At 48.9% G+C, this 15,290-nt stretch overlaps 2 protein-coding genes across 4 annotated transcripts in view; one reads left to right on the forward strand and one right to left on the reverse strand.

Moving 5' to 3' along the window:
* mad1l1 (mitotic arrest deficient 1 like 1) overlaps positions 1-2,061 on the forward strand; it is a 39,613-nt gene extending 37,552 nt beyond the window's left edge. For all 3 annotated transcript variants that reach the window (XM_029148288.3, XM_041072003.1, XM_029148298.1), the window contains exon 18: positions 610-2,061. In XM_029148288.3, the coding sequence (XP_029004121.1) occupies positions 610-759 (150 nt within the window). In that variant the 3' untranslated portion in view covers positions 760-2,061. The remainder of the gene's footprint in view (positions 1-609) is intronic.
* Positions 2,062-8,032: 5,971 nt separating this feature from the next.
* The window catches only part of elfn1b (extracellular leucine-rich repeat and fibronectin type III domain containing 1b), a 67,756-nt gene continuing 60,498 nt past the window's right edge, over positions 8,033-15,290 (reverse strand). The window contains 5 exon segments of the mRNA XM_041071997.2: positions 8,033-12,010; positions 12,012-12,081; positions 12,084-13,756; positions 14,480-14,646; positions 15,115-15,268. Coding sequence (XP_040927931.1) covers positions 11,656-12,010; positions 12,012-12,081; positions 12,084-13,756; positions 14,480-14,646; positions 15,115-15,268 — 2,419 coding nt within the window. The 3' untranslated portion in view covers positions 8,033-11,655.

Consider the following 15,290-nt stretch of genomic DNA (forward strand, 5'->3'; position numbering starts at 1 on the left):
CTTCACCTCAGCGTGTTGTGTTTGAGGAAGCACACTAATTGGTTCATTAAGTGGGATTTAGCCTGTTTTTATTTATTATGTCAGACAAATGTAATGCACCAACAGCTGTACTTTCCTATTTCAACTTTATTCAATTCAAAGAAAAATTGAGCTGGAATCAGGTTTTCAAAAACACATTTGAAGATATTTTGGAAGCTATTCTGTCCATGTGGGAAATTAGTGGTAAACTCTTCTCTGTCAATATTGTGATGTATTTCTTATTGTCTTGTTTTTTATGCTCGCGTTAGAACAGGCCGTCCCACTAATGTCACAGGACTCTGCTTCTCACCACCTTCCTTCCTCCCTGCATTGCTTTAATTACTTTATCCCCCTTTCCCTCATCGCTTTCTCCTTCACTCCATTGCCCCGAGCTGCTCCTCATTCCTTTTAATTAATCCACACAGATTTAGACACCTTCACCCTGCTGTGAATGCTCGCACACACAACACAGTCACACATCTGAGAATCCCCAGTCGACAATAATAACTTGAAGTGTTCCAGCTTCACTTTGAAAGTTTTCGTCTTGTTTGCTGTGGTTTTGAACGTCTGCATGTATGTTTGTGTGCGCAGGGGTCCGGTGGAAGTATGCAGCTCATGGAAACGGAGTTCTCCAAAACGCTGGGAGAGGTGGTGGCCCTTCACTTGCATCATCAGAAGAGCATCCCAGCATTCCTCTCTGCGGTGACCCTTGACCTCTTCAGCAGACAAACCACCATCTGAACTAATCCGTCACCACCTCAGACTCTAGGCTCTGAATTTTCAAACCACTTTCAATGAAATATCACCTTTTCTTTTTTTGCTTTCTTTACCTTTTTCTTCTTTTTGAAGAATAGTGGGAGATGAGGGAGGGAGAACATCCACGCCGCATTCAAATGCCCAAAATAGCAACATCTGTGTGTTAAAAACATGAAACGATGTCATGGAAATGAGACGGAAGTTGCTGTTTGAATGTGGACTGTTTTTCTTCTCGTGGAGTTTACTGCACTCTGCATCTGAAGGAACGTGTAGGTGTGCTTCTCCTCACCCAGGCTGACATTTTGACTCTTTTATTCTTTTGTCTTTGTATTTCTTTTCTGTGCATAACGTTAAAGGTTCTACTCAGACTTCATATGAAGCAAATGAAAGCAGCCTATTTGCCTTCACTAGCAGCTCCTGTCCTGGGATACATGAAAATATGCCATTTATTGTGTTTCTTACAGTTCTCTGTCTCTGTTAGTAGCAGGAGGCAAATATTAGAGCAACAAATAGAGCCAATGGATTCTCCCTCAAACTACATTCAAATTTCACTTTCCTCTTTAAACCTGTGAAGAAACCCAATATTAGATTTGTAGCCTTCTCACTGTAGCTGATGTTTTTTGTTGCCCTTTTGCCTTCTGCTGCTTTGTTTGATACTTTAAAGTAAAACAGAGAAACCTGTACTAAAGAAAATATCCCTGACGGTTGTAACTAAGTGAATCTTAACTCTCCTAAACCAGATTACAGTTTCAGAAGCTATGAATTATTCCATTTCTTTCCATTTAGCAAATGATCGCGCCTGTGTGTATTTGCACAAATACAAATGTGAGAGAAAGCGAAGAAAAAAAAATCTTGGCAGCTCTAAAGAGGAACGACAGAAATAAACATGGGTTGAAGAGGGAAGCGAGGGAGCAATCCAGTGAAACTGAGAAACAAAAGGAAGTGAAGTGAGAATAAAGCCACGCGTTACAGCAGCAATATAAGAACTCCAGCTGGTGCAGCCATATGTCTCATGAGAAAACATATTCCTCTGTACAGGACATGCCACATACTGTACTCTCCTTGTTTCGCCTCCCATTTATTGTTACTCCTACACGTCCCCCAGCTCTCGCATACAGTCCTATTTTACAGGCTTCTATAGGCAGCCGGCACCTACACAATAATATTCACCTCCAGCAGCGTGTGACACACTCTGGCTTCACGTTCCCCACCCTGAGAAATCACTGTACCAGTCTCCCGGTTTTAAAGTTGGAATGAAAATGGAAATCAATAAAGCATATCAATGAATGAGTGACTCTTGAAACACTGACTTGACTTGGAGCCACTCGTCTTACAGCGGCTCTGACCACAGCAAAGCGATCCAGCCGGAGAGAAGCTGCAGCGTTTAAAGAGTCAGAGGCGATTCCGGGTTCTGTCATTGTTTTCACGCCTCTGCAGCTCGGGGCTGTGACAGGTATAACCTCTAAATGCCCCGTCCAGGAGCCTTTCTGGGCTGAAAGCAGAAATTATGACTGGTATTTTCACACCCGGGCCAACGGTCCACAAAGATTATGCAAATGAGGCCACCAACGGATGAAAAGCACAGCGGTCGCCTTTTACTTCATTATATGCAGCGCACACATGCTGATCGCTCCAAATGATGCGCAGTATTTGACAATCAGCAGCATTCAGCGGCACAGGGCTCCTCCCTGACAGATGTGGGACTTCAGAAAGCATTAACCCCAATTAGAGGCTCTTTCTGTGGAGTCCACGGAGCACGGTTGCACTGGGTGTCCTGTTCTGGCAAAGCTCTGGGCCTCGTCCTGTGATGAGCCGTTTAGTGGTCCAGCAGTCGCCGTATGAAAGGCCAGCGTCACGGCTTTGTGTGGAGCCAGAGCGCCGTCGCCTCCTTGTTTATCGGAGCCACCGCTTTTGGAGGGAGGTGCGACCGGTGGAGGCCGGACACGTCCTTCGCTTCTGTGTTCGCCTGCACAACTGCCACTTGGTTCAGGTGAAGAGCCATTAATGAAGGCGGACTGCACAAAGGAAGTGAAGGGGCAGAATCGAACCTGCTGCTTAGTAATTAAGTGACCAATATTAATAGGAACGTCATACCTGTCAGTTGTGCATAAAACGGCAGAAGCCAAAGCTTTTCCAGCTTCCTGTTTGTGGCTGTGATGCTTCTCATTTGCAATTTGCCCACAGAGACCAAACATTCTTGGACTTTCCCTCCAGCTCCAGTTTTCTGTCCTTTCTGTTCTTCCTGGCCTCATCCTCCCTCCTTCCACTCTCTTATTCATCCCTTTATCTTTATTTTATCAGCCCATCATCATTCAGTCGAAAACAATTAGTACACCTGCTGATATCTCATTACCTATAAATGAAATGGTAGGATGAGATTGGAATTTCCAAAGCTGAGCGCTTTAACTCTGCAGCACACGCCAGATTTCACACTCGCAGGCACAAACCAATCCTGGTCGAGCAGTAAACAATCAATTTTGAAAGGCATGTCTGAAAAATGTGAAGCTAGAATCATTTCAAGGCAGCACTAAATCTTTAAAAGCAATTCTCATGCATATTTAATTTATTAAAGTATAGCAGTGACATTTCATTTTCATCTTTCTGTATTTTTCCCCACACAAGGATATTGATAGGTGAGGCCTGCCGAGGGGAGTCCTTCCACTACAGAGGGGCCTTAGCTGGAAGCCAGAGAGACTCAAAGGACAGAGGCGGAGAGAGAGGACCTGTCACTCGCCTTTTATCTGCATCCCTCTCTTCTTTCAGGCTCTAAACTAAACTCTCCATCTGCCTGTTTATTCTCGCACAGGAAGCTTAAAATCATTTCCTCTGAAGTGAGTCTTTCTCCCGTCTCCCTCTCCAAAGTCCCAAAGGAGCGAGCGAGCAGCTGTCACGCTTTAGTTCCGATCTGACTCTCCTCTCCCCAGGTTCCCCTCAGAGTGGAAGCAGCCTGATGCTGAGGAAGGTGAGAGTGAGGGAGTTCAGAGAGCATCCTTATGTACAGCACATACAGCGCTGAGTGCAGTGGGAACCATCTGCTCCCGAGGAGACGGAGGAATCACAAACCTACAGCAAAGCCACGACCAAAGCAGGAGGAAGCGCTTTAATTTGAGCTGAATGTGTGTCCGCTGCAGTTGTGCTCAGGCCTGTGTGATGTGGTATTAGTGTAAATGTTGAACTGCTGGCTTGTTTACAGCCTGTCTGGACCACGGCTCCCTCTGGGAATGTTGCTTGGCAGAACAGCGTCTGAGAAGGAGCGTTTGAGTCTATCTGTGGTGGTCGTGTTTCAGCAGCGCTCTGTGCTCAAAGCCAATGTGACGCACGCTGACCCCAGATCAGTCACACTCTAATTAATAGTCACTTCAACAGGAAAAAGCACACGTTGTTTCAGGAGCCTATAATATCAGACAGTGGCTTGTCATTTTCTCAGTGATGTTGTCATCTTGTCGCCAACTTGTTACTGGACTGGAAAAAATACTAGACTGAACTATAAATGTAAGAAAGACTGTAAAAGTAGGACTCAATGTGTTATAATAACCAACCCTCTGTATAAACTGGAGATGGAGAAAGTCAGATCAAGAATAAAAACATTTATATTCATAATTAATATCCATTACAAATCACTGTTTGACTGACATTTTAAAGTCGGCTCGTGATCATTCCTTCCAGGCGTCTGTTGTGAATCAGCTTTACTTCATACAAACAAATTAGCAGCTTCCCGTCGCTGGGACGAAACCTTTTCTGTCCTGACTTCCAGGGTTTAATAGTCAGATGCTGGGAAGCATTACACTGACGCGTTACAGGATGATGTCAGAGAATCAAACACAACAGACAAGCGACATGAAGCAAACAGTGCGTGATGTGTGAATGATGCCTTTTTTTATTAGCAAACTTGCTGCTCTGAGGCCGGCGCCTAAATGTCAGTTGTCAGAGTGCCTGAAAGCATCAGCGGGGAGAGTTTTCAAAACACTGCGCTCCCACAAAAGCCAACGGCGACGAGCTGCTCACTGTGATGAATTACCAAACTCAACCACATTTCAACTTCCTGCAAGTTGATTTTCATGCTTTGCTGGCATGAATTGACACCAAGGTTCCCCAGGAGCTGTGTAATCAATCTAATAATAAAGTCTGTGGGAGACGTGTACGACGGAAGTGGGGTTGAGTTTTGCCAGTGAATCAGCATCGTGTGTGTGTGTGTGTGTGTGTGTGTGTGTGTGTGTGAGTGTGAGAGTGTGTGTGTGTGTGTGTGTGTGAGTGTGAGAGTTTCCTCTTAACGAAGCAAAATGGAATGAAATCAGTGAAAGGCACATGTTCTTCTTAATCCTGAATCTGTTGTGTGAAAACGAGCCAGAGCCGACTTTTAAACACTGAGGCTCTGGATCTTTGGAGCTGCTCGTCCTCTATCAGCCATGACGAGCAGCGACGTCTAATGTAACGTAACTGACCGGTGACGAACCAAAGACTCAAATGTGGAAGGAGCTGTAACTGATCATGACAGTCTCAGCAGCAACTGTCCATGTTGCTGCTCACGGGCCGGTGGAACGTGGAGGCAGGTCTGCTCCAATATGGCGGCTGCAGCGCCGCGTGGCATTCTGGGTAATTAGAGCACCTCCAGCCTTCATTCCCGGAGCGTGCGTTCGCCTGTTTTCCGCGGCTTCGTTCAAGCAGGCAAATGGTTTGATGGAGGACAAACCACGACGTATTCGTCTTTCAGCCCTTTTTCGTGTCCTCGTCCACTCAATCCAAATAGATTTGCTTTCAAGCTCATTCAAATGCTGCTGTCTGATGAGCAGAACCAGGTTCCAGTCAAAGGAAGCAGCGCTGACCCAATAACTCACTGGTCGTGTTGTGGGCCTCACAGCCAGCCGCGACCTTTGCACAGTGTTCTCTCACTCACACTCTCCATTATTAATGTGTGTGTGTGTGTGTGTGTGTGTGTGTGTGTGTGTGTGTGTGTGTGTGTGTGCGTGTGTGCGTGTGTGTCTGTGTGTTGGAGCGAGAGGCGGCGCTGCTTCATTTTAAAACGCTTTAATACAGTGGTGAGAATGTTTCCTATTCTTGCTCTTATCGTCGTGTTCCATCGAGCGCGGTCCCACATTAGGCCGCGATCTCTGAGGGAGTCGGCGTGTATAATTCCTATTTTTAAAAGAAGGTTATTTCACAAAGACGACCCCCAGGCCTCCGTGAAAACCCAAGCTGTGAAGACGAGCAGAGAACCCTGTCTCTCTGTTTTCTCTCATCTTCCTCGGCCCCTTTTTCCAAATTGCCTTCCTCCTCCTCCTCCTCCTCCTCCGTCGCCGCCATAGGCCTCTCTACAGACGCCCTGCAGAATGAAGGCGGGGCCTCGCGGCGCCCGGGGCCTCCGTGCTGATGCAGTCGTAGCTGTGACTGAGCGAGGAGCCGTCGTGGCGGCTGCACTGAGTGCTTCTCGACCTGAGCCACGGGGCCGAGATGGAGGCAGCGCCTTTGATGAGAGCACATCCACAAAGGGCAGCTTTCAACCACTGCTTCAAACCTGGACTTAATGCAGGTGCTCCAGCAGTAATACCCACGGCTGCTTGATGCCCTTTTCAGCTGTGAACGGTGCTCTCTATGCGGCCCAGTTGTGTGCGTTCCTGTAAATAGCGTGCGTGCGTCTGGAGGTTCTAACCAGAACCGTGGTCATGATTTCAAACGGACGATGTCACGTCAGGAAGGATGATGTAACCATGGCGACGCACCGCAGTCACCTGCCCTGAGTTCAAATCACACCACCAGATAATGAAAGGGGCCGTTGGGACATGTTCTCGACAGCAGCCGGCTCCGAAGCCTCCTTCAACTCACATCTAAATGTGCTCCACCAGCGGCCGCGCTGAAAGGTTGTGTCATCTGCTCCCAACTCTGAGGAGCGAGTGACTGTGTGTTAGGAATTTATTAGGTTTGATGTGTTTGGGTCCGTATCTGTGATGGTTAATAAAACATGTTTCATAGTTAAATAGAGCAATAATTAAAAGTTAATAAATAATGTGTTGAGGAAAAGCTGCAGATCCTTGGTTTTAAGGAGCTGAAGGTCAATAAACTACACGTAACCGAAACGTGACCGACAGTCAGAACGTTCCTGTGTCTCTATTCATTTAAACACACGCTTCTTTTCATTTCAGCAGATCAACAACGTAACTGGGACTTTACATTTTATTCCCTCTTAACCTCCAGACCCTCATTCTTTTACCGAGGCCTAGTGTTTCGCGCTCGCTGTGCTGCGTGAACCAGGAAAATCTCATTTTAAAGTCGTCTTTGTGTACAATGGGAGCGTTTGTTCGAGGTGTGACATAACTGTGGCGTTTGTGTAACAGCAGCAGCTCGATAAGCTTCGTTCCTGTGCGCCGTAAAATCCATGTAAGAATTTCATCCTTCTATTGTAAGCGAGGCGTCAGACGGTGACGGCAGTGGAGGTGTGTGTGTGTGTGTGTGTGTGTGTGTGTGTGTGTATTAATGTGTATCTGTGTGTGTGTGTGTGTGTGTGTGTGTGTGTGTGTGTGTGTGTGTGTGTGAGCGTGCGTGTGTGTGAGCGTGTGTGTGTGAGCGTGTGTGTATCAATGTGTATCTCTGTGTCTGTGTGTGTGTGTGTGTGTGTTTGTGTCTGTATCCGTCCATGTGTGTGTGTGTGTGTGTGTATCTGTGTGTGTGTGAGGTGTTTACCTGCTCCTCATTAAACGCCTCTGAACAGAAGCGGATGCTGTAACTGCTGCGTGTGGAGCCGCCGGCAGTGAGTGAGAGGCTGGAAGCCGCTGACCCACGTCGGCCGCTGCTTTGGAAGTTTCTGGAGGAGCAGGTTGCGTCACCGGTGGTTAAGAAGTTCCTCCAGACGCTTTCTGATTTCCCTCAATCTGTCCTTTTAAGCAGAGCCCTTTCCTGCCGGGGTTGAGCTCCGAGCCTCAGAATGTGCTTCGACTCCTGCAGATCCTCCTGCTCCAGACACTCTTCATTAGACGCTTCACTTGCTGCTGTCGTATTAAAATTCAGCAACGTAAGCGTCCTACTTCATTTCACCACAGGCCGCTCCCGATGGGGAGTTTTCATCCACAACGCTGAACCAACAACACGTTGCTCAGTGACTGTTTTGACTGAAGGTGTCTCGGATTTGTCAGTAATGATGCTCGTCAGGCGAATCTGGCTCCTGTTTACATTTATTTGTGCTGAGACATAAAAATGTGTGTGAAGCTATTTATTCCACAGAATTAAAAGTAGCTTTAAGCCAAGAATGTTCACGGCTCCACCAGGGTGGATTATTAGAGTTGTCTTTATTGTGTCATATTATAAAGATGCAAACTGGCTTCACAGTATAAGTGTCAGTAGTAGATACTGAACTCGATCCACGCAGCTCCCGTAGATTCACACCCAACGTCCTGTGTAGCTGCTGTTGGAGCTCGTCATTCATGACAGCTCCAGTTTTCCTAGATGTTCAGCAGAGATGAATGGACGTCTTCCGCTGCTCAACTGCTTTGATTTCACACACTCTTTGTAGCTACATTAACGTCACACCTAAACATTTTTACATTTAGTCTCTGCTTTGTTCGACAACACGTGTTAATAGACGTCACCAGTAGGAGCTTAAGCCTAAGCATGAAACCCACTAATACCAGGACTGGATGGTGACCACCAGCTGCCGCCTCCTTCTTTACCTTCAGCTTCATCACAATCAAAACGTCTTAGAAAGTCAAAAACATGCCACAGAATGGCATGACGGCAAGTTGTGTTTGTGTTGTTGGAATGAGGTAAACCAAAGCGCCGGTGCTGTACCAGGTGATGGACGTCAAAGACCTGAGTGTTGATTCTCCAGGAAACGGAGGCGGTGAAAGAAAGGCTAGTTTATTGTGCTCATTTAAATGTTTTTGACAAGAAAATAAAGAAAGCCTCTGAGAGATCCCACGGCAGAGCAACCCCCCCCCCCCCCCTCTCTCTCTCTCTCACTCGGCCTCTTGCTCTCTCGCTCCTGAGTCAGTCACTAGAAGAATACAGTATATCACCAGCTTCCGCTGAAGGTTCCTCGCACACGTTCCCCTGTCGTTTCTGTCTGCTGTCAGACCCACCTCCATTTATTTCAACTCTTTACATTAAAACACAGTTTGCCTCGACGGCGTCTCAAAGAGCAGCGGCTCAGATCTGTTCCTGTGATTTGGAGCGAGCTGCTGCTGTGTGTGACGCGACGAAGCCAGGCCATTATTGTTCATAACAGATCAGAGAGGAACAAAAACAAAAACAGTACTTTAATACATCGCTACATTGATAGTATTTACTCAAAGAATGCTCAAGTGAGGCTTAAGAATCAAGCAATTATAAAATTGCAGTCATGAAAGTATAAGTTAAGAAACAAGAGTTTATCCATTTTCAAAGCAATGTTAAAAAGATGTTGAGTTGAGTATTTTAAGGCTGTTGTTTAGTTAAAGCCACAATCTGGGACTTGTAACGCAGGCGGCCACAGCTCATCCGTTTCCGTGGGGATCAGAGTTGGACGCGACCTCACCGGCCCACGGTTATGGCTTTAACCGGGCGTGATGACTTGAGCATTCTGAACTCACTATAGCAGAGAAATAAACATTTTATACAGTGTTTCCGTTCGCGGCTAAACTTCATCCTCACGCTGTTCGTGTTGTGTAGTTTCAGTCAAGGTTGGAGTCGGTTCTGTTTCAATTCAACACGCCCGGAGGCTGCTTTTCAGTCAGTAGAAGCATCAATAATTGCAAATTGTTTCTCAGCGTGAATACTAAAAGCTTGTTAAACTCAGATTCCAATGAATTCAAATGTTCTTGACTCCCTTCCTGGTTTGCCGTCTTCTCCACGAGTTGTTAGCACAGATTTGTGTAGAATAAACAGAAGTATTTCGCTCTCACGTCACATGGTTCGGCCTTGGGCGCTCACACATCCTGCACATGTGACCAACGCGTTGCCATGACACCCAGAAGGAAGGTTTTCAACCTAAAGCCCTGTTCACACCCTGCGGTGGCTCGGCGTCTGGTTCCGTTGGTGACACAAACCGGTGGGAGGAACGTTGTCCATGAGAATGTGGCCTCAGTTGCCAGAAAGTACTTCGAACAGGTTCGAACTCGTCCTCGTTTCTAAATCTCCAATTCTAAAACACACGGCCGCCTGAAGGAGGTTTTTTGACGGACAGATGAAGACACTGTTTGAGTACAGATTGTACATCAGCTGCTAAACAGTATTAATTTCTCAAAGAATACATTCATCTCTGTGTGGCTGTGAGAACACTTGGATGTGTGTGTGTGTGTGTGTGTGTTTGTGTGTGTGTGTGTGTGTGTGTGTGTGTGTGTGTGTGTGTGTGTGTGTGTGTGTGTGTGTGTGTGTGTGTGTGTGCTAGTAACTCTAAGGATGACGGCGGCTGAATGCTCACGGCCTGGTCAGGGGTCAATTTACTACCACAGTACTTTGGTCTTAGACATGATTGGAGGAAAAGGAGGGAGCAGTGAGCCAATGGTGGTGGATCATTTTGTGCAAATCGTTCCTTTTGTCAAACTAACGTGTGTCGATGTGAAGAAGAAGAGGTCGGTGAGGAATCGTATTTAAAATCAGTTCAAATACTTCTTTCTGAGTTATCAAGTTGGCACAACGGCACCACAGTGGAACCAGAGGAATCCAAAAAAACCCAAACGGGGGTAAAAAGTGGGGAGGTGGAGCCGAGGGGGAGTAAATGAACTGCTGATAAAACACAGTGGAGCTACGGCGCATCGGGGAGGAAGCTGAGAGTTTCCGGTCTTTTTCCTAAGAGTTGTTTTTCGATTTTGAACAGTGCAGATATGTTCCCCTGTGGGAATCGAAGACATTCATTTGTAGATTAGGATTCTAGTTCGATTTTCAAAATCAAAAATGTACCGTTGTAAAGTGAGCAGGTGGGTAACGAACGTGGGATTGTGGCTTCTGAAAAGTCTGGGCGGTTTCAAAACCCATGTTGTACAAACAGAACAGTCACCTCTGGTGCAAATCGAACTCCTCGGCCGCGTCCTCGCAGACGAGGAGCAGGGAGAACGTCTCCTGGAGAACGTCCTGTCCGTCAAATGTGGGTGTGCACGTCCCAGCGGAGAGGTTCAAAACACAGTCACACCACAGAGCCATGCCATATTCAAATCAAACCACTAATGGTGAGGATCATAGGAGTAAGAAGAGCAGTAATGGTAATAATAATAATAATAATAATAATAATAATAATTCATAGTAATAACAACGTACCATTCTACGTTTTTTAAACTCTGTATATAAAAACAGTGGCGAGGAGGAGTTGGTACACAGTAGGGCTCTACTATCCCCTTGGTTGATTTGGCACATTAAGCTCACGCTCTGGTGAGAGCTACCTACTCATTCTCAGCACAGTTGAATCGTACCGTTGCCTGGCGACCCATCCCAAATTGTCATTTCGATGACTTTGAATCTCCCGAATCGCGCCGAGCCTTTGTACAGAGCGCCCCCCGCGCGGGGGTCGCGGGCGAAGCCCACTCCTACTGACCGGACGATCGGGACTGATGAGCGACAGTCGCCGGGCAGATTAGAAGGCGCCGCTGGGCTTTCAGGATGGGTTGCCTGGCAACATTTATGCTTTCTTTTCTTAATATTGATTCTTTTTTCATTCAAAACTTAGTAGAAATAGCTACATAAGTCTGAGCTATCGTTTCATGATGTTAAAAAAGGTCCGTCTCTATAAGTTAGGATTCCTGTTGTTCGGTACGCTATATTAGTTTGGTCCTTCTTCTCAGACAAAGGCTCAGTTTGTGTAGAGTGCGATGTGTGTGTGTCCATGTACGTGTGTAAATCTAATGACTTGTGTGTATTTACAGGTCTGTATATGTATCTCTGCTGTTATTCCTCCATCTCAGTGCCCGGCGCTGCCCGTGGGCCTCAGGCCTTCTGCTGCGCCGACACACCCTTCCAGTAGTCCAGTATGTCGTGAAGGTCCTCGTCCTTGGCGAACTGGACCTTCCGCCTCAGCGCGTGCCCCGCTGCCACGTAGCCTTCGTCCTCCATGGACGCCTGCCGGTGGCGCTTGCGGTGCAGCTTGAACCGCTCCCACAGCCCCAGCGTGGGGGTGCAGAGGAGCCCCTCGTCCTCCTCGTCCTCCTCGGGGCTGGAGCAGTAGCTCAGGTTGTGGTACTGGGGCGACAGCGGGTAGTGCGGCGACAGCTGGGAGTAGGCCAGCTCCCGCTGCTTGGCCTGCCGGCTGAGGGTGATGGGGTCTAGCACGGAGGGCTTGCGGACCCCCGGGTGGTGGTGGAGCTCTTGCAGGATCTGGGGGTGGTGCTGCAGCTCCTGGAGGTGCTGCTGGGAGCCCGGGTACGAGTGGCGGTGCTCGTTGTACTGGCGAATCCGCTGGGCTTCTGCTCGCAAAATAGCCGCCGCTGGGGTGACGGTGCGGATGGCCTCTCCTCCCCCGCCTCCCCTGTCCCCCCGCTCTCCGGGTGAGGTCCTCTCGATGTAGCGGGTCTCCGAGGAGTGGTAGCCTCCCTCCGAGCGGAAAGAGTGTGGGCTGCGGGCGGAGCCGGGCGAGGAGGAGGTGCTGGGCCTCTTGGAGGTGGGAGGCGCCTCCATGCTGTGGTGCCGCTGCAGGGAGTGGTGGTAGCTTTTCCCCCTCTCCTCTCGCCCTCCTCTCCCACCTTTGTACACCGGGGAGAGGAACTCTCCCCCTCTTTCTCCCCTCTCCCCTTGCTCGGAGAGGAGCACCAACTGGGGCTCCGCCGTCGAAACAGCCCCTCCGCCCGCAGAGGACGGGGATTTGATCCCCTGTTGGAAGGAGGTGGACTCCGACTTGAGAGCGTCTATGCAGTTGTTGATGATCTGGTTAACTTTGTCAACTTCCTTGGCGATGGTGGAGATCTCCGCCACGGAGCCCTGGGGATTTGCCTGTGGTGACATCTCCCTCTCCCTCTCTCGCTCTCGCTCTCTCTCCCTTTCGATTCCGGAGCCTCTGACCTCCATGTAGTTAAGTTTCGCCGGCTTGTGTGCCGGCGTCTCTATCACCTCCTGCAGCTTGTATGGATCTATCTCGCCGCCCTGGGGCAGGTAGGGCATCCTGGACAGGCTGTCCCCAGCGGCCAGCTTCTGGGAAACCGATCCCCCGCTGCCTCCCTCTAGATCCCCTTCGCCACCGTACTTGAGCTCAATCAGAGTCCTCTGGATCCTGCTCATTTTCCTCTCCTTCTCCTCCATGATCCTCTTCCTCCTCAAGCAGTGGACGACGAGGCCGAGGAACAGCAGCATGCCGAATAGGCAGCCTAGGATGGTCATAATGTAGTGGGTGGCGGACGACTGATTGGCTATCCTCTCGGGCATGTCCCGTCGGATGGTGGAGATGGTCAGGCAGGTGTGGTTGAAGCGCAGGGAGTTTCGTATAGAAGCCACACAGTACGTGTAGTCGGTGTTGGGTTTTAGGTTCTTCAGCTCGATGTCTTCTCTTAGGTTTTTCAGAGTCTGGATATCTGTGAAGAAGCTGTTGTTGTAAAGTACCAGGATGTACATCTTCTTGTAAGGGTGCGGGATTTGCACTGTGACCACGGCGCTCGAATGCAGCACCTGCTTCAGCGTCATAATCGGTTTGGTCTCAAAGAAAATGGTGCTCCAGCTGACGTCCTCCTCGGGGGTGGTCCCCGAGGCGCAGTCCTCCAGGCCGCAGGGGGAGGCCGGGTCCGGGGGCACGGTGGTGCAGTCGGACGTCCCGGGGCCGAAGAAGGGCGGCGTGCTGCTGCCGTCGTCCGTGCACACGATGCCGAGCACGTGCAGGGCGGTGCGCTGGGTGGGCGTGCGGGGGTTCTGGCTCAGCAGGTTGAAGCCCGAGAAGCCCTCCGGGGAGTCGCACGCCATCCGTTCGCTGGTCCTGTTGGGGAAGGCCGAGAGCCAGCGCAGGAAGCCCAGCAGCTCGCAGGAGCAGTTGAACGGGTTGGTGTAAAGCTCGCAGGTGGTCAGCTTGGAGAGTCCGGAGAACAGGTTTCCATCCAGCACCTGGATCCTGGGGAAGACACAGAGAGGACATGGGGCGCGTCAGCCTAAAACAACATTCCTCATTCTGGAGCCACGAGGTTGTGATCGCAGAACTTCTCAACACGCCTCGAAGCAGTTTGTTTCCACACTGTTTCATGTGGAGGTTTTTTCTTCTCAATCCCAATTAAACTTTTCGAATGATTCCAACTCGACTTTTCTTGCACGCTTGCATCACGATCTGCTGAGGATCCCGTCAGAGAGACGAGCTCTTTGCCCAAAATCCCCGCAAATGAATTTAGAAGCAGCCTTTAACCTTTGATTTTGAGGTAATCTTGACAAGTCTGACATTTAAAATCGATGTTTGAGACGGTTTTAAGGAACGTTGCTCTTTAGTACAACTGTAAAAGAAGCGCTTCGGCTTTAATCATCACACAAAAAACAAGCTCATGTTGAGCGTCGCCAGTTTGATTCATCGAGTTCCAATGCAACAAAACCGTTTCAACACTGGGATGAATGAAAACGTGTTTGTTCAGTAGCTGATCTCCACGGAACCATTTTCATATGAAGATTTTGGACTTTATCACTTCAACAGAAAACATATATTTGAATGAACACAAGCTTCACACAAGCTTCTGAATGTTGTTTAAAGTCACAGTCACAGTAAACAACTCTCAGCCGCTCCTTTAATCTTTCTCTCTGACCGGATTAAGCGCTAGGAGTTGCCTTGGACTCCCGGAGCCCTGGCACACACCTGTTCATGGAGAGGTCTATGTTCTCTATGTTGGGACACTCCCAGAAAGTGTTGGGGGCCACGGTTTCGATGAGGTTGGCTTGCAGGTAGAGGTACTGCAGCTTGCCCAGGCCCCGCAGCATCCCCTCTGTCAGGTTCCTCAACTTGTTAAAGCCCATCTGGAGAACCTGGGGAGACAAAGACAAGTGGGATTATTCTAATCTCTGAAGAGCCAGTTGGCGCCAGGCATCCGTCACTACAAGCTGGAAACATACAGAACAAACAGACGACGCGTCGGCGCAATTCATGTTTCACATGGTGATCTAAGCCTTTTTGCTGTGCTGAATTTGCTCAGATCTTTCTTGTTCACATTTTACCTCCTGGCACAGCTCCAGCGGCTGGGCTAGATGTGTGAGCATGCCAGCTCATTATGGCCGCGCGCCGCTCGGTTTGGTGCGACACTTTTGCCTGGATGTTTGTGGGCGCCATAATGAGCTGGTTGTTGTCTGTCTGTGCCTGTGTCCATCTGTGTGTGCAGGGATGAAAGTGTTCAAATGCTGAGAAACCTTCCCTTTGATTGGAAGGGTCTGATCCTGGATGCTCCGCTAATGGCATGAATGGGACCGTATGGATGCGTTCAATGACCCGTCCCTCACCTGCAGGTTGAACTGGGCGGAGAACGCCCCGTCTTCCACGTAGCTGATGTCGTTCTTGGTCAGGTTCAGATATGTGAGGTTGCCGAAGCGACTGAGCGAGGAGTAATGGACCGAGCGTATCTTGTTCTCGTTGAGCCTCAGATCCACGATAGTGCTGTTGAGAGACGAGTGAATTC

Source organism: Betta splendens, chromosome 1 (genome assembly GCF_900634795.4).
Source record: "Betta splendens chromosome 1, fBetSpl5.4, whole genome shotgun sequence".
NCBI lineage: Eukaryota > Metazoa > Chordata > Actinopteri > Anabantiformes > Osphronemidae > Betta > Betta splendens.